The sequence below is a fragment of the Lepidochelys kempii genome, chromosome 4 (assembly GCF_965140285.1).
Source record: "Lepidochelys kempii isolate rLepKem1 chromosome 4, rLepKem1.hap1, whole genome shotgun sequence".
Classification (NCBI taxonomy): domain Eukaryota; kingdom Metazoa; phylum Chordata; order Testudines; family Cheloniidae; genus Lepidochelys; species Lepidochelys kempii.
The window spans coordinates 117,087,485-117,113,165 of record NC_136383.1 but is presented as its reverse complement, the minus strand read 5'-3'; the positions used below and the strand labels follow the sequence as shown (position 1 = coordinate 117,113,165).

Genomic DNA, 25,681 nt, shown 5'->3' with positions numbered 1-25,681 from the left:
AAAAGTAATCACGCACAGATGCATTTTATGTATTTTGCTTTAAGGGTGTGGTGGGGGAGAAAGCCACTTTACTTATCTAAATACTAAGTAAACTCTTTTCCTCAGTTACTTGCAGACATTTCACCTCAGATTGTGAACTTAACATGCAGAAAAAGCATGGTTAAGTGGTTAGCAAAGGGGGCTGGGAGTCAAGAGTCCCAATGTCTCTTTCTGACCCTGATGGGTGCTTGGGCTATTAGTTCTCCTTGTACTGATTAACATTTATGTCACTCAATCACTATAACAACTTGTGGTTGGCACATTGCTGACTCTCTATGTTTGCAAAAATCTCCACAGTATTCTAACCGGCTTTAACTGGTACGTTGCAATATATGTTTCCTAAATATCAGCAGTTTAGGAACACTTGCTTAATGCAATATTCTACCTGATGACATCTTGTGATATAAGGTCATTGCTATCTTGTGACAACTTATGATCTAGGGTCACTTACTGGTTAGTTGCTCCTGTCAAGTCTCTAGGCCTTAGGCCTCAGTTTAGCTAAGCTATTGTCTTATAGACCTGAGGCCTATGTTAGAATATTAATTAATACTTATATTTCATGTTGATATCTGAAATATACCTGATATCTTTTATTGTTAGCTACAGGTCTTCAGTTTTTGCATCTGTGAAATAGGGATGATAATTCTCCTTTTGAAAAATAATGTTGAGCTCTTCAGATTAAAGGACTGAGTGCATTATTGTTGTTGTTGTATACTGTAGTGTATACTATATTTCACTAATTTTAACTCTTCATTTTAGGTCAGAATTTTTCAGAGAGGCCATTTTCATAGGTGTTGAGTACCTACCTCCTTTAGGCTCCTTTGAAAATCTCAACCATAATTAATGTTTTATTATATTGTACAGCACCCCAGATGCCTTGGCAGAGGATGCAGAGGGCTTTTTTCTTAAGAAAAAAAATCATTAATAATAAATACATCCCCCAGAGTAATCAGGGTTGCAGCTGGTCAGTAATGGGATGGAAGCCCTTCCAGGACAAATAAGGTGCAAGAATAGCGATGGGGATTCACTAACTGTGCCACTACTGAACCAGCTGATCCCGTCACATCATGCGGGATCTCTGCTTCTAGAAATATAAAATAAAGTTCTTCACTAGAGCTGGGCAATGTTTTTTGGATAAACCTCTTTTTGGCCAAAATGCAGATTTGGGTCAACCAAAACATTTTGCCAAAGTTTGTCAAGTTTACAAGATTGTTTCAGTCAAAAAAAAATTTGTTTTGTCATTTTTGAAATGAAACATTTCCATTTTTTATTTGAAATAACTTAGTTTTGAAACTTGCTGCAATTTAAAAAAAAGCTAACATTGGCCAAATGAAATGAAACATTTTGTTTCATTTGATTTGACCCAAAACATTTTTATTTATTTTTTTACTTTTCGGTTTGCCAAAAAATTAAAAATCATTTTGGGTTGACCCAAAACAGTTCAGTTTTAGTTTTTGGCTTGGCCAGTGAACTGAAAAGTCAGTTATTTACACAATTCTGTTCTTGACTCTCTTGTGGATATGAACAATCCCTTGTCGTGTTTTGCAGCATCGTGACTAATTTCCATTGAATACATACCTTCCCTCACCAGTTTTAAATGGAAAATTTGTTTCATTTTCTGTCCTCAACTTTTTCATAGGGCTGTACAAACACAGAACAAAAAGATCGTCTTTTCCCCAAAAGCTGCTGTCTTTAAACACAGGGGTGGTTGTACTTCATTGGTGGATGAAATGATTCTTATGTGTATAGTTTTGTAAAGCAGTCTGGAATCCTGCTGAATGAAAGGTAACACACATGCTTAATCACATTATAAGCTCTTTAGGACAGGGACTGTCTTTTTTGTTGTTTGTTTGTACAGCAGCTAGAACAATGGGGTCCTGGTCCATGACTGGGGCTCCTAAGCTCTAGTGTAATACAAATAATAAATGATAATTCTAAGCTATCATTGTTACTCAATTCTAAACTGACATCATCTGTAGTCAATTTAACTGAGCCAACATGTTTGCTTCCTCCAACACTGTCAGAGCCCATGTTCTAAAATATGAATCTTTTAGAATGTGAATCTTGTATTCTTATGATGAAGAAATTAGCAGCCATAACATTCATTTTATATGGAATGGATTTGTATCCTGAACCATATTATTTCAAAAGAGAAGCACATAATAAAGAATTGTATAAAGAAACATTTTTATGATATTCTAATTTCTTTTTCTCTCTTTTTTTTTTTTAAACCAGTTTTTGAAGAACCGGAAGACCCCAGTAACAGATCGTTTTTTTCAGAAATTATCTCTTCAGTGTCGGATGTTAAATTCAGTCACAGTGGCCGATATATGCTAACAAGGGATTACCTCACTGTCAAAGTCTGGGATCTGAACATGGAAACAAAGCCTATAGAAACATATCAGGTAGATGTTTGCTATGTCTTAAAGTGCAATGCTGCAAAAACATCTCCATATTCCAAACACATTCATAGGGCACTGTAGATCCGCAGTGCTTGTTCTGAGATCACTGTTATACAAGAGTCACTTTAAAATAAATAGTAGATATGATTCACTTGAGCACGGGTGAGAGAGCATTACCTCTTCTGGAGTCAATGGAGCTATACCAAAGTTGAATTTGGCCCTTAAAACAACTGCTGTCTATATCAAGGGGAATCATCTCTTCAGTTCTGCATCAATATATTCATTATGCAACTCCACAATTTAATGGTTGTAATAAAGATGTAGGTTCGAGTTTTCAAGAGTGCTCAGCATTGGCCTAACTCTGGTCCCATTGAAATCAATGAGAGCTGCACCATTAAGTTAGGGGGAGCAAAATTAGGCCAGTGCTGAGTGCTTTTGAAAATCCCACATGTAGATTTCTTCCTAGAGTTCTGAACTGGCCTAATCACAAAAGAAACCCTTGTTAAATCAAAATATTGTCATCACTGTGGGAGTTTGGCTAATGCCAGTCAAACTCACACAAGGTGACAAATTCAGTGTTGGAGCATGCAATTCTGCTGACTTCAGCCAATAGTGAATTTGGGCCTTGGAGTCTGTGCCATCTGGTAAGAACAATCTGAGTTTAAAATATTCTAAGATCACTCAAAGTGGGACAAGTGTGCCCTCAGAACGTCCTTGTTGCAAAAATACAATGGGAAAAAGCTGTTGAAAACTATGTTCTGCATAAGTATATGTAAAATGACAATCTTTAAAAGTACAGTTGGGCTGGTCAGTAATGCCTAGCTATAGACAGCCCTGCAGGAGATCAGGAGTTGAAAATGAATATTCTGCTGTATATATCTCACATTTTAGGTCCGTGGAGGTAAAGCTCGGTGTTCCCTGCCGTGGGAATAGGGTTGTGGGGTTTAGGTTGTTGTTTTTTTTAATTATTTTCCCTGAACTCCTGGTAACATTTACTAAGAACTCAGGAGTCTGGTTTATCAGGCCAAATCCCACCATAACAGTATTTAGGGTCTTCTTTTTCTTTTCTCTTTAACTGTACAAGCAGCCAATACAGACTCAGGTTTCAGGGACACATCCCATTAGTTTCAGTAGGAGCTGTGTAGCTAAATCCCATATTAGCCTTTGAAAATGTCAATTTACATTCTTGTAAAGCCACAAACTGACTTTCTTCAGTAACTTAACTGCCCTGATAGTGATAAATGTGTTAGAGATTTTGGTTCTTATTCAAAACATGATGAGAAGTGAGGGAAATAAAACAGTATTTGGTATGTTACATCCATGTCTAAGATTTTGGGACCTCTGGTAATGTGTTATTTTGCATATATGTTAATGTGGTAAGCAGCCTTGTCCCTAGAGGGAAAGAGATACTCAGGCCAACCTGTTTGTCTTGAGTCTGACATCTGCTTTTATTTCCTCATGTACGAATCTTTGAAATAAGCCGGCCACCTTTAAATCAACCTGACACCTAGCAGTGGGGCCAATTAAAAAGTTATATTTCTCCATGCAGAGATGTGGGAAATGAGTAAAATGTAAATTTTTCACTACTGACTGCAATAATCAGAAGCTTATAAAAAGATGGAAAGTCTAAAACTAGGTCTTGCTGCCTTCCATGAAACTATAGATTCTCTTTGCTTTTCAAACACTTACCCACTGTAGAGAGGATAGTGATGCCATTGATATAAATAAATCCTTTGCAGATGACAAAACAAGGAAGATCACGAGTGATTTATGAGAGGATGCCTCATAGGACAGTATAACATCAGTGATTAGGATTCAACAAATTCAGGCTATTTTCTGCAGCCTTTTGTCCTCTTCTCCTTGGAAAAGATGGTTCTGGGTTTTATAGAAAAGAGAAAATGTTCAAAAATTATACTTTTTAAAATATATTTTTCTCATGCAAATATTATGTCCACCAGGCCATAGACACACGAATGTCTGGATAGCAAATGCAAATTAATAAAGAAATATTATTATGCACCTTGACATGTACTCAGAAGGCAGCAATTAAGGCCCAGATTTTCAGAACTGTGCATTTTTTAATATATTGATATTTGCACATGTAATTGCTACAACTGCACATGTAAGCACAATAACTGTGGGTGCAAATTGGACATGTATTTGCTCATACACAGTTCTGAAAATCTGGGCTTGGTGGACTGTATCTACAGGTTATGCCTTTCCAGCTGCAAACAAACAAATAAAGAAAAGCCTCCATACAAAAAAGGGAAGTGAAACATAAGATGATAAACAAAATAAATAAGAATATTTGAGCTACATCATTTCATCTAATGCCTCATAACCCATGTAGCAATTATTTACTGTAGGGTAAAAAGAGTTCTCATCTATAACATTAATATTGCTTTAAAATGTGGTGGATCATCATGTACTCAGGATATAAGATACTTGTTAAGAGGCTCGCTTTGTCATCTACTGCTGGGGTTCTCAACCTTTTCCTTTCTGAAGCCTCCCCCCCGCCCCCCCAACGTGCTATAAAAATTCCACAGCCCACCTGTGCTGCAATAACCGGTTTTCTCATGTAAAAGCCAGGGCGGCTTTAGGGGGTAGCAAGCAGGGAAGATGCCTGGGGCCCCCTGCCACAGGGGCCCCCATGAAACTACATTGCCCAGGCTTCAGCTTCAACCCTTGGTGGTAGGACTCAGGAACCTGGGCTTCAGCCCCATGCAGTGGGACTTCGGCTTTCTGCCCCGGGCCACAGCAAGTCTAATGCTGGCCCAACTTGGAGGCTCCCCTGGGGGCCTCGAACCCCTGATTGAGAACTACTGAAAAACTGTATCAGTCTCCCCATGTTGCTACTATTTTGTGTCTAAATTTTCTTCTGTTTTACACTAGGTAGTGCTATGGACAACCATTGTAAAAATGTGTTCTTCATAACAAGAACTTATGTACATTAAGTAACTGAAGGTCGGGGCAATTTTTATCCTCACATCCCATCGATAATATTCATTACTCAGTCCCAATATTCTATTGTATTTTGAACTAATCTTTGTAATGTATCTCAGACTAGGACTACTTACTTTCACAAATGCCAAGTTCTCATAAGGCACAACTATAAAGACATGCAGACTTCCAATACATCCTGTGCAGGACTCTGAACTGCATTATCTTGAGCCTATTGCCGCTAAATAAAGTTAGAGAAAAATGATATCCCTCTGATGTGCTCTGAACTGCACCCTATTTCTCTTCTCCGTTTCCCCTTTAATTGCTAGAAGGAATCCACATAACATGATTCCATGTCATGCTCAGCATCCAGCCGCCTGCCCCCTCAAGGGGGTGGCCAACAAAAAGCCTCAGGTGTCTGGAATCAAATGGCACTTGCACTAGCAGCAAGGGGGAAGCCCTCACTGCTTCCCATAGTCAGCCCAGTTAACTAATATTAAAACTCTCTCACATTGACTTTGCTCTGTTGTGGCAGCTTACCACGTCCTGCCCTCGCTGTGTTCCCCCACCACATTCTCCTTTTTACAGAACCATCCTTCTGCCTTTCTTTTGCTGCCTGTGCCCTTTTCCACCTTCCCTTCCTCTCTGTTGCTCTGATGCGTTCACCATTTTATCTGCCTTCCTCCTCCTCCTTATGTCACTCATATATGACTTGCTCTCAGAGAACTGTTAAGCATATTTCTAACTGAAACAACATGATATATTATTGCAACCCTTGGCCTTTTTAATCCACTGTGCCTGGTCCTCCCTTGTTGTAGTCATCATTGTACATTACTGGATGTCTAAATTTAGACTGCTGTGCAGTGCCATGTGCACATATGGAATGTATATATTTTGAAAGCTAGATGAGATTGCTTCCATGAAGGGTCACGATAGGAGATTTTCCATAGGGGTCAAGAAGAGACAAGTTTTATAACTGCTCCACTGACAGAATTTAGTTTCTTGGACATCTTCTAAACAAGATCTCTATGTAATTCTCTAAGGCCTCATCACCTTGAGGTCAGAATAATACAGAACTCTGTTATCAATAACCAAACATGACCATGTTTGTGGTTAGTATCAGTGTGATCTCAAAGTGGGCAAGGCCAAATGACAATAATTCAGAGTAATGTGCCTTTTGTCATGACAATCCTTGCCTGAAATAATTTGTTCCATCAAAATAGCTCCCCAGTGTTTCCCCAGAGTGTAGAATGTCTGGATAATTCTGTCAAGGGCTTACATAACTGAGGAACATGGTTCCAGAAAGGAAAATTCTGGTGGCAATTCATTAAGAACAGTTTTTATGGAAATTGGAACATTTTTCATAGATGGCGAGATAGCACATATGAGCAATACTTGGACAATAAAATCCAGTTTTATCATCAAACCATGATAGTGTGGACTTTACTTCCAGAATTCATTAAGCAGTGGATGAATTTTATCATAATTATTAATAATAATTATTATTATTAATAATAATAATAATGAAAAACCTAAGTGTACAAACTAAACTACTTTTATTGCTTGTGGTATTAGACTTTTATAAAAAAAATGTGTTTTCGTGCAATGCCACTGACCACAGATTATCCCATTGAAACCATGTTTCTAAATGGTCAGTCACATCAATCCATTGCAGCGAGGGTAGGAGAGAGAGGGCAAAACTGTAGCCCTGAGCCACTATGGAAGTGATGTGGAGCTTCCAACAGTTCCCAGAGAAAGCCACTCCTGTGCCAGTCTTAGAGGTAGAAATGTGTGCTCCCTTCACAGCCGCTCTGCTGACTGGTGCAGGAAGGGATGAAATCAACATCTGGAATCATCCACACAACTGCTGTGCCACCTTTGCAGAGGCCAACACAGCAGTGATCTTGGTAATGTTGGTGCACGGTTGCCTCTAGTCATTGTTTAATTTACTGATGCAATGGAAGCTGATTTGATAACCTCATCTTTATGATGGTTCAACATTCCATGAGTGGGAGGTTTCAATGGAAAAACAGGGCAGGTGTTCAAATTTTTAACCGTGAAGATTCTCACAGTTATCCTGGAGGGTATCAGTGTGAGCAAGAGTGAAAAGAAAGGTCAGAATGATGAGCCGACAAATGAGCACTGGCATTTGTGAAAGCCTGTGGACAGAGCATCAACACCTTGATAACGAGGAGTTAGGAGCTTCTGAAATTCAGAAGGAAGAATGAAAATGGAGGAAACACAAAGCACTGCATAGCTGATTAAAAGTTGCAGAGCTGAACACACTTTTCCAAGGGAGCATTAGTCACAGAGGTCATGTGGCACATGGAACAGATAGCAGAAAAAAGAGCATGAGGAGATGAAAATGGCTAGGCAGGTGGAGATCTGAGACCACTGAATACTATGCATATCATTTTACTGCTGCTTCATCCTTTCATCCTGCCCTGTCCTTTTTTGTCAGTTTCTTCCATGTGTTGATTTTTGTGCTAGGCAATCAGGATACTGATGAAAGGGCCTCACTCCTATAGCATAAATTAACACAATAAACATACATAATCTCAATCCTGTAATACAATTAAAAATATTAACAAATGAGACAATGATCGTCGCCTCGGAGATGAGTGACAATTAGGGAACCCAGCCAATTTCTCCTGAAAAAATCTGGTGCCCATCAATAAGGGAAGATGGAATGTTCTCATTATGAAGGTTACACGAAGCATCCACCATGAACGTGCACCACAAAGTGCAACATTCAGTAAATGCATTTAATTGGGAAACATTCCACCCACATCTCCCACATGTTTATTAGCTATTAAGTAAATAGCGTGTTCAGCTGACAAACTTTAACTGATCATATATAGTATAGGATGCTCACTAATCTGATTCTGAAAATTGATCCATGACCGAAATTTATAGCCCATAAAACATTGAGTTAATTTGCAAGTTTGTTCACTGTACAGTACAGTGCAGCTGTAGCAAACAGTTCTAGTTTTAATAATGCTTGAGTGAACTAGCTAGACAGAGCAGTGAAACTGGTATTAAAGTATCTTGTTGGAGAAGATTCTAGGCCTTCGACCAGTGGAGGATGCTGAAAACGCCACAGTCAAGAGAGCCAAATTTATCTCTGACATAAACAGACATAGTTTCCATGAACTTCAGTGGAAGGGGTACCTTCTTACGCCAGGACTAAATTTGGTCCTTATGCTACATTGCATTGATATAGCACTTCCTCAGAAGTCATCTATACAACATTCATATTGGAGGGAGGTGTTGGATTATTAGGTCTTGTGCATGCAGGAATTCTCTGGCTTCTTATTTCAATGTGGGGGTGAAGAACATCATATAGAAGAAAAAAATTGAATTAATTAAAGGACTGATGCAATGCACATGAGTTATGTCCTCTATGATAAACTCACACTCCATAGAGGTATGCAGCCTAAAACAAGGTCGTCTGTGAATCTTACTTTCAAACCATGCAAGATAAGAACTCATGGTTTGTTTTCAGATCTCAGACATCATCACTGATATGAAGTAGCTATGAGCGGGAGAGAATTCTGGGTACTAGTCTATGTAAATAAGACACCACTATACTATACTTTATTTCTGAATTGCTGTATAATGTAATACCGCAGATTATAGCTTTTATAAATGGAGCAGGGACCTCTCTCTGAACCCTATATTGTAAGTGAAAGTCTATATAGATCTTGGATTATTATTATTTATTAAGTTAGACGATTCATTCTCTCATTAGCACATCTGGAATCAGGCTAGAGTTCAGAAATTCACACTAACAGGAATCAACCATGTTTGAGAAAGGTAATCTACAGTATGCTCAAAAGAGCATGGTCTAGCCAAAGCTTTCCTGCTCCATTAGTTCTATAGCACTCTTTTAATTGAACTACAGAAGAGCACAGATCTCTTGTTTAAGAGATAGAAGTACTCTCTATCTTTGTAAAATCTACCAACCTGTAAGAACAATAGTATAGAACATTTCTAAAATAATGATTTGTAAAAACTGCACTGTCTTTTTCGGTTAAACAGGTCCATGATTACCTTAGGAGCAAGCTGTGTTCCCTTTATGAAAATGACTGCATCTTTGACAAGTTTGAATGTGCATGGAATGGATCAGACAGGTAACCCATCCTTATGTTCATCACTATTTTAATTTCACCAAGGGGCTGCCAAAGGATGGAGTATAACAATAAATCATCTGTGACTTGGGGTTATTGTACATATCAAGTTACATTTCTCCATATCAGTGTCCAGTCTGTTATTACTGTTGCACCTTTTCACCCCCTCAGCCAGAATTTAAGAATCCGCAAAAAGAAAAGGGCGACTTGTGGCACCTTAGAGACTAACAAATTTATTTGAGCATAAGCTTTCATGAGCTACAGCTCACTTCATTGGATGCATTCAGTCTAAATGAATGCATCCGATGAAGCGAGCTGTAGCTCACGGAAGCTTATGCTCAATGCATCCGATGAAGTGAGCTGTAGCTCACAAAAGCTTATATTCAAATAAATTTGTTAATCTCAAAGGTGCCACAAGTCCTCCTTTTCTTTTGCGGATACAGACTAACACGGCTGCTACTCTGAAATTTAAGAATCATTATTCTCTGCACTCAGCCACTGGGAGAAAATCAAATTCCACTCATTTCCACCAAAAGCACCAAAATGGGCTGAAAAAATCAAAAGAAAACTGTTTTCACAAACACCTTCATGGGAGGGGGGGGGGTTGCTAAGGAAACTCATGCTCGGGCAAGTTAACAAAGTAGCTTCCTTTTAAATCCAATCTAGCAGCTGAAAATAAGGAGGGAGGAAGAGCCAGTGCCATGTGACCAGTCACAGCTTTGCAGACCACTGGTCACCCTTTGTGAAACATTCTTCTAATGTCATGTAATTTTTTTGTGTGGAGGAACTATAGATATGGGACCAAATTCTATTCATTTGTTTCTTAGACTTTAGCTTCATTCTGGTAGAACAGAGCAGGATTTGTCCATAACGTTATAACTTATCTCTATATTATGATATGCCAAGTTAATATAATTAATACCACTGCCTCCTTCATAACAACAAGGATAAGATTACCTTTTCTAAGAACCAACTAGCTGTCAGATACTGCCCTCACTCCTTGCACAGCATTCCCGTTGACATGAATGGAGGGTCCTTGTGAGGACTGTGTAGCGTATGTGACCCATAATATTCACCACCCATATAAGCGAAATCCATCCCCTCATACATCTAAAAATGGGTCCGATTTTCTATCTCATACACACATAGAGATACAAAATAATGCTTTAGAATGTTGTTAGCTACATTCTTTTCTTTGAACTATAGTTGCCTTTGCTCAGTTCCTATTTTACTCCCGGGAGAGAGGCTCTCTCTTTACTAAGGTGCTACAACCTTCCACCATATTCTTCATCCAGAGAAACTATATTCCTCTGTAATCTCTGACCTGGAACTGCCCTACTGAGTTGATGGTTCCTTCTCTAGCTCTAAAGTACCTTTCTTTAGCCCAATAGGTGCGCAGATGTTCCACAATTCCACAGATATACCGACCCACAATTCATAGAATTCCCCAGAGTGTCATGGAAATTAGAAACAGGAAAGACTTACTGGGTCATCCTGTTAATGTAAAAACATTCCCTATAGCATATTCCCAAGTACTTCATCCAGCCTAGTTTTAAGTTACTCAGTCAACTGAAGTTGCAAGACCATTGCCTTTGGGATATTCTATCTGAGCTTAATTTATTTTATCCTGGGAACTGGCTCTGTTTCAGCATTGCGTAAATTCTTCTATTTTATGGACTACCAGCCAGTGACCACATTGGGGTAAAATCGTCCACAGTGTCTTGTGACACCCTGGGAGTAGGCTCTCTTGTGCCAGGGCTAACCAGTCCTAGAGAAGACTGCTGGTGGTGGGCATGACTCAAGATGTTTGAAAATTAGGATTGGCTCAGCTTTGGATAAGCATCCAGAGTTTTGGGTGCTTCTCTGAATCTCTTGAACCTGCAGAGAAGAGATAGAAACATCAGAACAAGAGGGTTTCTCATGAGAGTCCCAGTACTACTTGCTTCCAGTCAGGGGATGGAAAGATCACCTAAATAGCCTTTTGTGGGGAATATTGACACTTATCCCAGCCAGAACCTGGGAGTGCAGAACTGCAAAAAAGTGTGGGTATGGGCAGGAGAGGGGAGTTAATCAGACATTTCAAAACCATCACAAAGCTTCAGGAGTTTCCTAACATCTTCAAAACCATTTCATCCATCCTTAAATGGGAGCTCTAAGACATTATGCTTGTAGGCAGCCATGCATTTGCACTCTCAGGTACTTCCTTCAGTAGATGCTCTCATCCTCAAAGTATCTGGATAGCTACATGTTAATAATACAAGAATTATTCAATATTGGGTTTAAAATGAGAGTAATTGTTTCAGTCTAATCCTCACTTGACAGATCAGAAAGATCAACATAGCATGAAATCAACTGAGCCTCATTAAGTGGGAGCATTCCATTTTTAAAGGCTTAATTTCTCACACTGTTTATATGTGGGAGGATAGTTAATCTTGCACAATTCTGAATCCATCACTAAACAGTGCTTATTAAAATGGATGGGATACCCGGCATGATCTTAAGAAACCAGCGAGCACAACTTTTGGTCAGTCATTTGACAAAAGACAACATTCATTTTATTTTATTTAGTTTAGTTTTTCTTTTCTAAACTTAGAACACTTCCTCTTAACAGTCTGAACGAGAATTAAATACATCACTGCCAATTTTCATCATTAGTGTGACACTTGCATTGACACTCCTGAACAAGGAGATGTGATCTTGCTCATATAAGTGGCAATTATTTTGTTGTTTCAGTGCACAAATATGGATTCTGTACCAGTGTTTTTTAAGGAAGAGGTCCTATCTTTCTAAAATATACACATTAAGATAGATGGTCTGATAAGTTAAAATATATATTTTAAATACAGCTTTTTGCAGAAGGTAAGACAGGCCTATTAGCACTTGGGAATTTTATGGGGAGTCCCATAACGATATTTGTGTTAATAAAAATAATTACAAACATAAGGATGGCATTTTCTTTAAAAATGCTAATCTAGTTTTAGGGTATTCAACAGGTTAAGTGGCACATTAGAAACATATATGGTTGCATTTAAAAATTAAAATCATGATTATATATGAAAGTTGTCATCTTTTTATTTAGTTTTTGTTGCCATTAAGGACTTAATTCAGGATCACAATGAGTCCCATTGTTGAGGCTGTTTACAAAAAAATCAATGTACACAAGCTCTGATTAAAACGTGATTGATGCTCAGTAACTCCAATGAACAGGAACTAATACAATCAGACAAATCCAATCGCATTTGCCGAAGGACACATTAATCATTATATACTTGGGCAAGAACAGCAGTTGCAGGAGGTAAAGAGGGGGTCTTAAAAATAATGCAACCAGCCGAGCACATATTATGTTAGTTGACTGTGTTAGAATAAACACATGCCATGTATAGTGTGTATATATATATGTATGCTTACATGACTTCAGAACATGCAAGCTTTACTGTATATAGCTGTTTTATTTAAAGATTTGAGAGTGCAAGTGAATAGAAGAATTAACTAATAACATGTAAAACAGTGTCCCCTTCCCATCGCCAACCTTGGAATGCAAATATGCACACATTGTTATTTCAGGTTTTATCTCAAATGTCCTGGAATTAACAGCAGTTGAACAGGTTATCTGTGAATTACAGTGTTGAATTTCTGTTTCACCTGACCTCCTCCTGTACATTCTAGATGATATTAAGAACTACGTACATTAATACCATTTAAAAAAAATTAAAAAGTAATTGCTTGGAGGGAAGCCTTCAAAGGAGTATTTCCGCTACCATGGTGGTGAGGGCCATACAAGTAGATAAATAAAATCACATACAACTATCAAAAAGTCCTATGTCTTCATCCAGTTAGCTTCTTGAGTCTACTCTAAATCTGCATAAGTGGCAAGTTCCAGTGGACTAAACCACTAATTTACTTATGACAGCTCTAATAAAGATTTGGTTTTGTACACTTGTCTACCCCAGTCTTGTATGATGCAGTGGTGGGTTGATAGCAAAATCCACATTTAAAATGTAGAAGACATCATTCAGCAGATCAAGACAAAAGTTGGCATCTCAAATTTTACTTCTGAGGAGATTGGGAGTCCCTTGTTTCTCATTCCCAGTCCCATCCAGACCAGTTATATGTGTGTCCCATAGCTTCTGAGCCTATTATCCAAGCTTGTCCATCAGCAAAGATGCTAAGATTCCCCACCGATGCACCATCTACTTTATAGTCATGAAACCTTCTGTCTCAAGCCAGTCAGTTCCCGACCACCACCGAACCATGTTGTATGGTTCCCAGGTGAAGACTGGCTGCCCTGAGAAATACGCATAATTGCGTGTATGGGGATTGGGAAACTCAGTGCAGTAGATCTTCTCCCTCCTTTTCCCTAAGAAAACTGCATAATTTGCTCCCAAGCAACAGAAAGTCACTGGCCTTTCCTTTGAAAAGACCAGCTTGCCATGATGGCAGCATCCATACCCTCTTCTTGCTGAGCACCTGAAAAGTCTAGATTGCCATTTCCCATGGTAAAATCTGCAGGAGCAGCCATGGAGGAAGAAAATCTGTAAGAACCCCCTCACCTCCACACTGGCTTGGACCCCAGTAACAGAATCCATTGGCTGAAGGTTGAAGCTAGACAAATTCAGACTGGAAGTACGGCACAGATTTTTAACTGTGAGGGTAATTAAACATTGGTCAATATGTCAATGGTTGTGGTAGAGTCTGACCATTATCAAGACTGGTTGTTTTTCTAAAAAGATGTACTCCAGGAATTATGTGAGAGTTCTATGGAAGATGTTATACAGGAGCTCAGACTATATGATCACAATGGTCCCTTCTGGCCTTGGAATCTACGCATCTCCTTCGCAATCACATACTAGGGTGATGAGGTGGTCTGGCAACAGTGAGCACCAGGGTGGGCACTGCAGAAAAGATAATATAGAACCAAGGTGTATCTTTTGTGCCTGCAGTCCAGAGGAGAGAGAGAGTAATCCAGCCATCCCAGCACTATTCCCCTAACTCTGCCTAGACTTTGCCCTTTCCCCTGGTGCAGATGCTTCCAGGTGGTCCAGATTTGTGTGAGAGGAGAAAAACAGTGCCATGGAGGGGGAATCATCCAACACACCATACACTGCAGGAAATAGGAAAGCCATATCTGGAAAGCACCCTCCATGTGTGAATTTAGGGGCAGGCATGTGAGTGATGGGGATGTGGGCAGTTGTGCCAATGGTTAGTGCATGTATCACAGGAGTCAGAGCCGATGATCAGAACTGGGTTATCTGGAGTGAGGCAATGCAGGAGTAGGGATGGATCCAAGGCAGGCGTGGTGTTGGATCTGATGCTGGATGCAAGCAGCCATGGGTGCCTGCTTTGAACAGCTGCTGAGCAACTGCTGCTGGGCTCAAAGGATGGTCTGCTGACTCTTCCACCCAATCAGGCAGCCCACTACAGGCTGGCTGTGCTTGTTAGGTTGCCTGGCTTCCAGACTGGCTCCGTTGCAGGCCCTGATTTTTGAAAGTAAGGCCTGGTGTCTCAGGATACGTTTAATGGAGTGTTCACAATAATTCTAGGACATGAATGATCTCTACCAGTTCCCAAGACTGCTCACCTCAACCACAGCCTTCCCAGTTCCCCAGGTACTGGAGCCTTCCCCAACTCAGTGAGAGTTGAGGCGTTAATGTACCAAGTATTCCTCCTGTCCATGTTATGTTATGGTAGGGGACAGTGAATTGGCGTGATTTGGGTATGGGTTCTTGGTGCAGGGTGTTCAGAGTTGGATGTGAATGATGAGGTGGCTCTTCAGAGACTTGTGCAGCTGTAAACTGAGGCCAGTGGCTTTACCCATTCTGTAATGGCCAGGCATTGGTTGTCTAGTTGGGTGGCTGGGCAGCTCAATTTAAGGTTCTGGGCAGAGAGCCACACCTTTTCCCCTATGGCCAGATTTGAGGTAACCTGATGGTCTGGGTCTGCATGGTGCTTATAGGCCTGTTTGGCAGACTGCAAGTGTTCCTTGATCTCCCAGTGTATCTGGTGTAGGTGGGAAGGTAAATGCAGGGGGGCCGGTACTGGGGAACTCACATGCAAAGCTGGGTGGAAGCAGGGGTTAAAGGCATAGTTTGCAAAGAATGGGCTATGTTGGATTGAGGCATGGATTGTGTTGTCATATGCAAATTTGGCATAGCACAGAAGGCATAGCACATCCTTGTGGTAGCTCAAAAAGCAGCACAGATTCTGCTCCAAGAGTTGATTTACTCTCTCTGTTGCCCATTAGTCTACGAAGAGGTGAGGGACTCGACACCAAGGAGGCTGAGAAATTCCCACCAGAACTGGGAGATGAACTGGAACTCTGGTCTGATACAATGCCTGATGGTAACTTGTGACAGTGGAAGGCATTTTCAAAGAAGATCTGAGCCATCTTCTAAGCAGTAGGAATAATATGGTGTGGGATGAAGTGTTGGCATCTTTCTTAGGAGGTCAACAACAACCACAATTACCAAGTATCCGGGGGATGTGGCATTTCTACAATGAAGTCCACTGTGATAGTAGACCAAGGCTGAGGAGTCATGTGCAGAGGCCTATATTCATGCCAATTCATAAGCACAGAAACTAGGTCTCTATGTAAGATAAGAGGGGAAGTCTGCCAATCAGTTATTTTATTCAGCAGCAATTAGATTCAGACCGAAGGGAAAGGAGAGAAAGGAAATTAGAAACATTTGAGAGGAAGGAGGAGGGAAAAAAGGAAACTCCTAGTGGAAGAGGCAGTGCCAGGACTTGCCAGGCCTGAGCCCTGGCACCTCTAGGCTTGGCAGTTCATAGCCCGGGCACTTCTGGGCTTGCTGCATCAGTGAATGAATGTAAAAAAATTGCTTGAGACCCAGCCCCTCTTCCATTACAAATTAAGCATTGGGAAAAGGCAAGAGGCAGGCTGTGAGAGCAGGTAAGGACTTCATGGGCAGATGGTAAGCAAGAGTGGCCAGACAACTGAAGGGGAAGAAGAGGAGACCCAAGATGGAGGAACAGGGCAGGGCAGAAAAGGGACATGAGGGGAAACCAGTTGAGAAGTAATAACAGAACATGGGGGGGGGGAAAGGAGGGACATTAGGGAATAGCAAACAACAGGAAAGAGTACAAAGAAAGAGAGGGAAAGGTAGGGGAAAAAGGGGCAGTTATTTTAATAGAGAGTGAAGCAGGGGGAAAAAGAGAAAAACAATGAAAAAAAGAAGGAACAAAACCTAACTGCAAATAGGGACAAAGAATGAAAGTGGGAGATTGGGGGAAGAGATGGAAATAGAGAATAGAATGGGGGCAAGAAAAGAAGGAAGCAGGAAAACAAAAGGAGGAAAACAAACACAAGTACACATTGTAGATAATTCACTTGAGTTCCTACATTGTATTATATTTTCCTTCTTGCAAAGGGACGCTAAAGAGGGAAGATCTGGCTGACAGCATTCCAAAAGTGGAGGAACCTTCTGGCCAAGTGTGACCCTGGGAAGGGCAAAGTATTAGTGTTTTAATGTTTCCAGTTTGGGCAGGAGGAGAGACAAGGTAGCTGAATGGGTTTGTCTCCCTTTAGTTTCTAGAATGTTCTATGTTGCAGTGCTAATACAGACTAAGAAATGCCTGGCTTTGTCTACAGTAGTCGATCATTGTGCTATGCCTAGAGAACACAGTGTTTCAGTAACACTGGTAATGCAGCACTTAAACAGAGTAAACCAGGTGGAACAATTAACCGCAGTTTTTGCTCAGAGCACACACATACGAAAAATTAACTAGCATGAACGCTAATTGCAAGAATGTTGTCAATATGCTGGTTATAGCACTGCTGTGCAGAACAAAACTGTTTAAAACTATGAATATAGGAAGAGCTGTGTAGCTTGAAAGCTTGTCTCACCAGCAGAAGGTGGTCCAATAAAAGATGTTACCTCATCCACTTTGTCTCTCTAAGAATATAGAGGACACTTTTGTAAAGTGAGCTATATAGATAGATACACACACACACGCACACACGTGTTTCCCCTCTCACCTCATATGGCTGCCAGGTATAATATGCAAAAAGAAAAGGAGTACTTGTGGCACCTTAGAGACTAACCAATTTATTTGAGCACAAGCTTTTGTGAGCTACAGCTCACTTCATCGGATGCATTCAGTGGAAAATACAGTGGGGAGATTTATATACACAGAGAACATGAAACAATGGGTGTTACCATACACACTGTAACAAGAGTGATCAGGTAAGGTGAGCTATTACCAGCAGGAGAGAAAAAAAACCTTTTGTGGTGATAATCAAGGTGGGCTATTTCCAGCAGTTGACAAGAATGTGTGAGGAAATTTGTTAGTCTCTAAGGTGCCACAAGTACACCTTTTCTTTTTGCGGATACAGACTAACACGGCTGCTACTCTGAAACCTGTCATTATGCAAGGTATAATATGGAATCTATTTCACCTCCCTATCACATACACACTATTTCATCATGTTGTCATCATATGATATAGAATTGTGTTTCTGAACAAGAATAATAGAAACGTTAAGGTTGGCTCCCTCTTTTCGTATTATTGTAAACAGCAGGTAAGGTTATAATTCATCTCTGTCTGTGACCTTCAACAAGAATGGCCCCTTTTCATTGCATAATGCTATTTTTACAGTGCCATTAAATGGCAGAAATGAGGGCCAGCATGAACAGTAATCATCTGCATACAAAGCAATAGGGATGCTTATATTAAAAAATGGCACTGTCTCTAAATGAGCCAGCCAAAGAAAATAGACTTTTTTAACATGTGAAAGTTCAAGAAATACAAATCAAATGGACTGCAGAGGCAGCTTTGTGGCATACAAAACATTACTGGAAAACAAGAGGATTTTTGACCATGACTGAGAGCAGTTCAGCTGGCACATTGCCTGTGTGAAAATTGCTCCCCATGCTATTTTTGGATTCATCTGGAGGGAGGGTTTTTATTCCCGAGGGAAATGTGTTCCAGACATGTACAGCTCTGCAGTCCATGATGCCCCATCATTACAAACCAGTTTCAAAATTTTGCTCAGGGGAAGAAGCCACAGTTAGCATATAAGACCGTTAGAATGAAAGACTGTGTGTTAGCACAGAGATATGAAATACCCTTTTTTATTTCATGTTGTGACTAGCCATTACAGCAGGAGTCTTAATGACAAGACATGGTGATTTGGAAGGAGCGCAATGTCAGATTTACTGCTGCTGATTCACTTTCTGAAACAAACCTAATCTTGCTCAATACGCTTATGGGGCTCCTTGGATACAGTTTATAAAGCTATTCACATGAGCATCTTTTATTTTACTATTAGTTTATTGCATAAAGGTGAGATTGTGCCTGACCCTTACATGGGTGAGAGTGGGGAGGTGGAGGAGAGGAGAAGAACCCTGGCCCCATACGGCAGCTGGCTACAGCTGCTGTTCCTGCACGCTCTTGAGTTTAGAGACTTTCCTGTAAGGGTGGCTGTAGGTGTGAAAGGGAAGAGCTTTGCCGCCCCCTCCCTCCCCCCCGGCCTTAGCCAGCAGAACTGGATGGCTCTGGAAGGGGAATGCATGTTGCACCCTCTGAAGGGTGGAGCAAGTCACATTCCCAGTTCGTCTGGGAACTCTAGGAAGCACCGTGACAACCCATCCAAATCTGTATGCAAGTTATTGCTGAGTACAGTGGTTGCTGTGTCCTATACAGTCCCTACACTACCAATATCTGACTCATTGCTGCTTTCTTCAGCAGATCAGGATATCTACTCTATGAAAAGGGCTACATAAAATAAAATCCTATTGTGTCAAATTCTAGGCTATCATCAGCTACGTTGAATGAGGACATAGCTGGCAATATTGCTAATGATTCCTGATGCAGAATATAGCTTGCCTGAGTTTCTTCAGCTTCTCTGTATTGTTTCTGAAGTGAAGATGGTGAGCTAGGCAACTATGACTCAGTAGACATGATGCAAAGTCATTTAGTTGCACAGTTCCTAATTATTTTTTAGTGTATTATTTGTATTACATAGCAACTAATGGCCCCAATGGAGATAAAGGCCACATTGTACTAGGCGCTGTATGTATAGTAAAACACTGTCCCTTCATCAAAGAGCTTATAATTGATGTGGCCAATGCAGACAAAGAAAACAAAGAGGTGAAGTGACTTACATACAGTCACTTGCCCTGCAGGTCTGGGGCAGAGCTGGGAATAGGCCCTAAGACTCCTGATTCCCAGTCCAATAGACTATGGTGTATCCTCAAAAACAAAATGCAACAGAAAAATAGTGTAACCAACTGTACATAGTGACACAATGCTAAAACACAATAACTTTTATTCATTTTCTGGAATGGGGCACATGAAATATACTCTGCTGGATTGCATTAAAAAGACTTGGAGCGCCAACAATGAGCTTGGAACTGTACAGGCAGGAGATATAGGGTATAGGACTAACAAGAAGGAAATGGGGGTGAGGGGCATCAGTTCAACATTTTTGTTGTCTGTACAAAATGTAAGGAGTATGGGGAATAAATAGGATGAACAGCAAGTATTAGTTCATAAATTAAATTATGACTTAATTGAGATCACAGAGATTTTGTGGGAGAAGTCTTATGACTGGAATATTGATATAGAGGGGTACAGCATGTTCAGGAAGGAGAAGCGGGATTAAAAAGGGAGGAAGTGTTGCATTATACACAAAGAATATATACACTTATTCTGAGGTCCAGAAGGAGGTGAGAAGCAGAGCAGCTGAAAGTCTCTGGGTAAAAATAAAAGGAGTAAAAATTGGGGTGATGTTGTGGTAGGGGGTCTACTATAGACTATCAAATCAGGAAGAGGAGGTGCAGGATGAGGCATTTCTAGAACAAAAAACAGAAATATCCAAAACACAAGACATGGTAATACTTGTGGATTTTAACTACCCAAACATCTATTGGAAGAGAATTACAGCATAACACAGTATTGTGTCGGACAACTTTTTGTTTCAGGAAGTAGATTAAGTAACCCTGCAAACAGTAATTTTAGACTTGATGCTGACCAATGGGGAGGAATTGGTTGTGAATCTGAAGGTGGAAGACAATTTGGGTGAAAGTGATCATTAAATGATCAATTTCATGATTCTAAGGAAAAGAAGGAGTGAGAGCAGCAGCAGGAAAATGGGTTTCAAAAAAGCAGACTTTAATAAACTCAGAGAACTGCTAGGTAAGGTTCCATGAAAAGAAAATCAAAGAGAAAAAGTAATTCAGGAGAGCTGGCAGTATCTGAAAGAGACATTAGTAAAGGCAAAACTTCAGACTATCCCCATATGAAGGAAAGATAAGACTAATCGAAAGAGGCAAGTATGGCGCCACCAGGAACTCTTCAAAATGTGGAAACATGGACGAATTGCGAAGGAGGAGGACAAAAGAATAGCACAAGCTTGTAGGGACAAAATTAGAAAGGCCAAGGCACAAAATGAGTTACACCTAATGAGGGACATAAAAGGTAATAAGAAGAGGTTCTTTAATACATGAGGAAGCAAGAGAAAGGCAACGGAAAATGTAGGTCCTTTATTTAGCAGGGAAGAAGAGATAATAACTGATGGTATCAAGAAGGCTGCTTCAGTCATCACTAAAAAGGTTAATGGAGACCAGATACTCAAAACAATTAATGTAAACAAAAAGGGAGAAGGAATGCAAGCTAAAATAGGGGAAGATCAGGTTAAAGGCTATTTAGATAAGTTGGATGTATTCAGGTCAGCAGAGCCTAATGAATGTCATCATAAGGTACTTGCTGAAGCAATCTTGGACCCATTAGCTGTTATCTTTGAGAACTCATGGAGGATCGATGCGGTCCCAGCGGACTGGAGAAGGCCAAACATAGTACCTATCTTCAAAAAGGGGAACAAGGAGGATACCAGGGAATTATTGACCAGTCAGCTTAACTTCAATACCTAGAAAGATAGTGGAACAAATTATTAAACCATCGATTTGTAAGCACGTAGAGGATCATAGAATTATAAGGCGTAGTCAGCATGGATTTGGCAAGAACAAGTCATGCTAAACGATCCTAATTTCCTTCTTTGACAGTATTACCGGCCTGTTGTATTGTGGGAGAGCAGCAGATGTACTATAGCTTGATTATAGTAAGGCTTTTGACACAGTCCCACATGACAGTCTCAGAAGCAATTCAAGAAGTGTGGGTTAGATTCAATCAGTTGTGCACTCACAATTTAAAGACCATACTCAAAGAGTAGTTATCAATGGTTTGCTGTCAAACTGGAAGGATGTATTTCATGATGTCCTGTAGGGGGTCAGTCCTGGGTCCGGTTCTATTCAATATTTTCATTTGTGATGTGGATGATAGAGTGGTGCACATCCTTATAAAATTTGCAGATGCTACAAAGCTGGGAGGTGTAGCAAGCACTTTGGAGGCCAGGAATAGAATTCAAAAATGCCCTCAAGTCATTGTCTGAATTCAACAAGATGAAATTCAATAAAGCAAAGCGCAAAGTATTTCACTTAGGTAGGAAAAGTCAAATGCCCAACTACAAAATGGGGAATAACTGGGTAGGTGTCAGTAGTGCTGAAAAGGATGTGGGGTTATAGTGAATCACAAATTGTGTATGAGTCACCGATGTGATGCAGTTGTGAAACAGGCAGATATTCTGGGGTGTATTAACAGGAGTGTTGTATATAACACAAGGGAGGTAATTGTCCCGCCCTACTTGGCATTGGTCAGGCCTCATCTGGAGTCCAGTTTTGTGCAACACACTTTAGGAAAGTGTGGAAGAGAGGCAACGGAGTCCACAGAAGAGCAGCAAAACTGAAAAAAGTTTTAGAAAACCTGACCTATGAGGCCAGATTAAAAAAAACTGGGCCTGGTCAGTCTTGCGAAAGGAAGACCATGATTGGGAATGTGACGTGTGGTTGTTCACGTCCACTGAAGGTAGGACAAGAAGTAATGGGTTTAATCTGCAGCATGGGAGATTTAGGTTAGATATTAGGAAAAACTTTCCAACCAGAAGGACAGTTAAGCTCTGAAATAGGCTCCCAACAGAGGTTGTGTAGTCTTCATCATTGGCAGTTTTTAAGAACAGGCTAGACAAACACCTGTCAGGGATGGGCTAGGTTTACTTGGTCCTGCCTCAATGCAAGGGGCTAGACTTGATGACTTCTCAAGCTCCCGTCCAGCCCTACATTTCTATGATTCTATAGCTCCTCCTTTAAAGACCATATGAGCTTTGGGTGACATTTTTCCCTAGTGCAGAGAGCCAATGGGATGCTCTCCACACCACTGAAACCCTACATTGGGGCTGCAGTGTGTGTGTGTGTGTGTGGGGGGGGGGGGGATTATAACTGTTGAGCTTTGCAGCAAGGTCTCCACACCCTGGCCACTGCTTGGGAGTATCTGCATTGGCCCGCAATAGGTCAGTGTTAGTGGGGGTTATAGGCAAGGCCATAGGATCCATGACCATGTGGATCTAGTGACCCAAAGACCCACTGACTTCAGTGGAGCCAGACTATCACCCCTTGCAATGGAGGATTTTGGAGCAGGACACAATCACTGTTTCAGACTATGGGCTGGTATTAGGGGTCTGCTTATGTTTGGGGAGAAGATAAATTCCATCCCTCTTTCTCCAGCCCCTGCAGATAATTGCAAAAAAGCATGACTACTTAGGCTTTGTGCAGAGGGATGGAAGGACTGAGAGGGTACATGTCTCCTTTTGTGATTGTGTAGTAGATCAAATACAGTCACATCAAGTTTATTAGTAAACATCTTTTTATTAAAAGTATTTGGGGATAAATGGTCTCATAGCGCTTGTTTCTCTAAACTTATTAACAGTGTCCAAAGCAGGGACTGCTGCCCTGGAGGTGGGGATGGGTAAAATAGGACCTAACCAGGGTCACCCCTTCTCCCCTTTCACACCTCCCCTGGATTTAGAATGTGGAGGGGGGACCCCACACATACTCTGGGGACACTAGGGACCCAGTTGGAGCCTCCCCTCAACCACCCTACGTGAGCTGCAGAGAGGAGCCAGCCAGAGACTCCACCTGGTAGAAGCAGGAGCAGACCAAGCAGGCACCTTTGGACATCTAGTCAAAGCTCTGGAATGTTCTCTGACGTCCCTCTGCCCTGCACTGATTCGCTGTTTGCTCCAACCCCCGTCCCTTCTCACAGCCTCTTCACCTCAGGTTCATACCTGACTACCCACTCCTCTCCTGCCCTGTTCCTCTCACCCCTCTCTTCTTTTCTTTCCATTTAGCTGATCCTGTCCTAAGTAAATCCACCCCCACCCCCAAAAAATTGTGGCACTAACTTGACATTTGCTACCATCACATTGTTCACGCTGTACGTGTGTTCTACCCTTCCACCAGCCTGTTTCTGGCTTGTCTATTTAAACAATATTGTATCATTGTTTTCTTGTACTCCCCCGTTTATCTGTATTCATCTATTTTCTCTCATCTTATACTTAGATTGTAAGCTCTTTGGGGCAGAGCCTGTCTTTTTGTTCTGTGTTTGTACAGTGCCTAGCACAATGGGCCCTGGTCCATGACCGGGGCTTGTAGGTGCTATGATGATACAAATAATAAATAATAATAATTTAAGGCTGTAAGGAAATGAATTTCACGTACAGAATTCACAGATGCAATGAATTTGACCTGATCGTAGTAACTCCTCAAACTTCTTTCTTGGCAACATTCATTTAAAGAAATGTGAAAGTATACAGTGCTGTCAACTCTTGCTATTCTATAGCAAGTCATGCAATATCTGCTGTTTTTCTTAAAGAAAGCTCTTGGAGTCATGAGCTTACATTTCATTCAAATAAAAGTTTTATAATTATGGAGAAAACTTGAAAATTTGAACCTTAAAGGCCCAAGAATTAGAATGCAAATAAAAAGAAACCAAGAATTATTATTTTAAAATTTCATTTTTAATCAATCTAATGATTTGGGGGTTCTGACTCATGATTTTTGAACACTTGGGATTAACAATATTGAAGCAACCTTACAGTCTATTAAATGCCATGAGATAATGAGAGACCATGTAAACTCAAAAGTCCATATATATTAAACTGCACAGTAACACAAGTTTCTGAACTCCATAGAGTTCAATTACATGGCAGGGAAAAGTAATTGTACTGTACCGATCCACTCCTGTTCATGGCAGAGTTAGTGCATTCTGCTATTTATTCTTGCTTTTGTTTTCTCTTTCTTCAGTGTTATTATGACAGGTGCATATAACAACTTCTTTCGAATGTTTGATCGAAACACCAAGCGGGATGTTACCTTGGAGGCATCCCGGGAGAGCAGTAAGCCACGAGCCATTCTAAAACCTCGCCGAGTCTGCGTAGGGGGCAAGCGAAGGAAGGATGACATCAGTGTCGACAGTTTGGACTTTACTAAGAAGATCTTGCACACAGCCTGGCACCCAACTGAGAACATAATTGCTATAGCAGCGACAAACAATCTGTACATATTTCAGGATAAAGTGAACTCAGAAATGCACTAGACCTATCCATATCTTTCTGTATTTATAAACCAGCCTTTTGAGAGTTGTAGAAGGACATGATCTTCACAAAAGCATGGTCATTGTGGTGGAATTTGTAGATTCCCTCCCTTCACCCCTCAGTCTGTATCATGGTTGGTGGCAACCAACTGTTTTAAATCACTGCAACTGTATAATTGTCTCAGTAAAAAGGCACTACTGTGAAGTCAGTACTGTGGTCTATGTCCGTTTTTTAAACAATCAGGGGTATTCATTTCAGGACTGATCCTGTGAGGTGCTGAGTACCCTAAGCTCCAGTTGACTCTTGAAGGGACAATGCTTCACAGGACCAGCATCCTGCTGTGCGGCATTCTTTCACAGGCTGCAGTGTTTACCACATTATTAGAGCTTTTCACATTGGTCCCTTGATTTTTTGCAAGAATGCTTTCCGGGCTTTCAAAGACAAGTAGACTTATTTATGAGTGTAGGACTAGCTATGTCCCCCGTACATTGCTGCATACAGAAGGAAGGCCCTAGACAGTTAGTAAGATGGAAGCAAAAGACATTCTTCTGTTTATTAACAAGTGACAAGTTGTCCCTATTTCCCTTATGACATTCCCCGTCCCTAGCATTGAGCCCTCATTATGGAGTTTCACAAACACGTTTACAATTTTTTACTTCTGCTATAAATCCTGACTTTGTATTTCAACTTTCTGAGTCAAAAAATGAAGAGTGCTGTCGATAATCTCA

At 40.7% G+C, this 25,681-nt stretch overlaps 1 protein-coding gene across 4 annotated transcripts in view; it reads left to right on the top strand.

Moving 5' to 3' along the window:
• The window catches only part of PPP2R2C (protein phosphatase 2 regulatory subunit Bgamma), a 288,985-nt gene extending 263,824 nt beyond the window's left edge, over positions 1–25,161 (top strand). For all 4 annotated transcript variants that reach the window (XM_073342564.1, XM_073342566.1, XM_073342567.2 and 1 more), the window contains 3 exons: positions 2,275–2,444; positions 9,423–9,514; positions 24,664–25,161. In XM_073342564.1, coding sequence (XP_073198665.1) covers positions 2,275–2,444; positions 9,423–9,514; positions 24,664–24,955 — 554 coding nt within the window. In that variant the 3' untranslated portion in view covers positions 24,956–25,161. The remainder of the gene's footprint in view (positions 1–2,274; positions 2,445–9,422; positions 9,515–24,663) is intronic.
• The last annotated feature ends 520 nt before the right edge of the window (positions 25,162–25,681 follow it).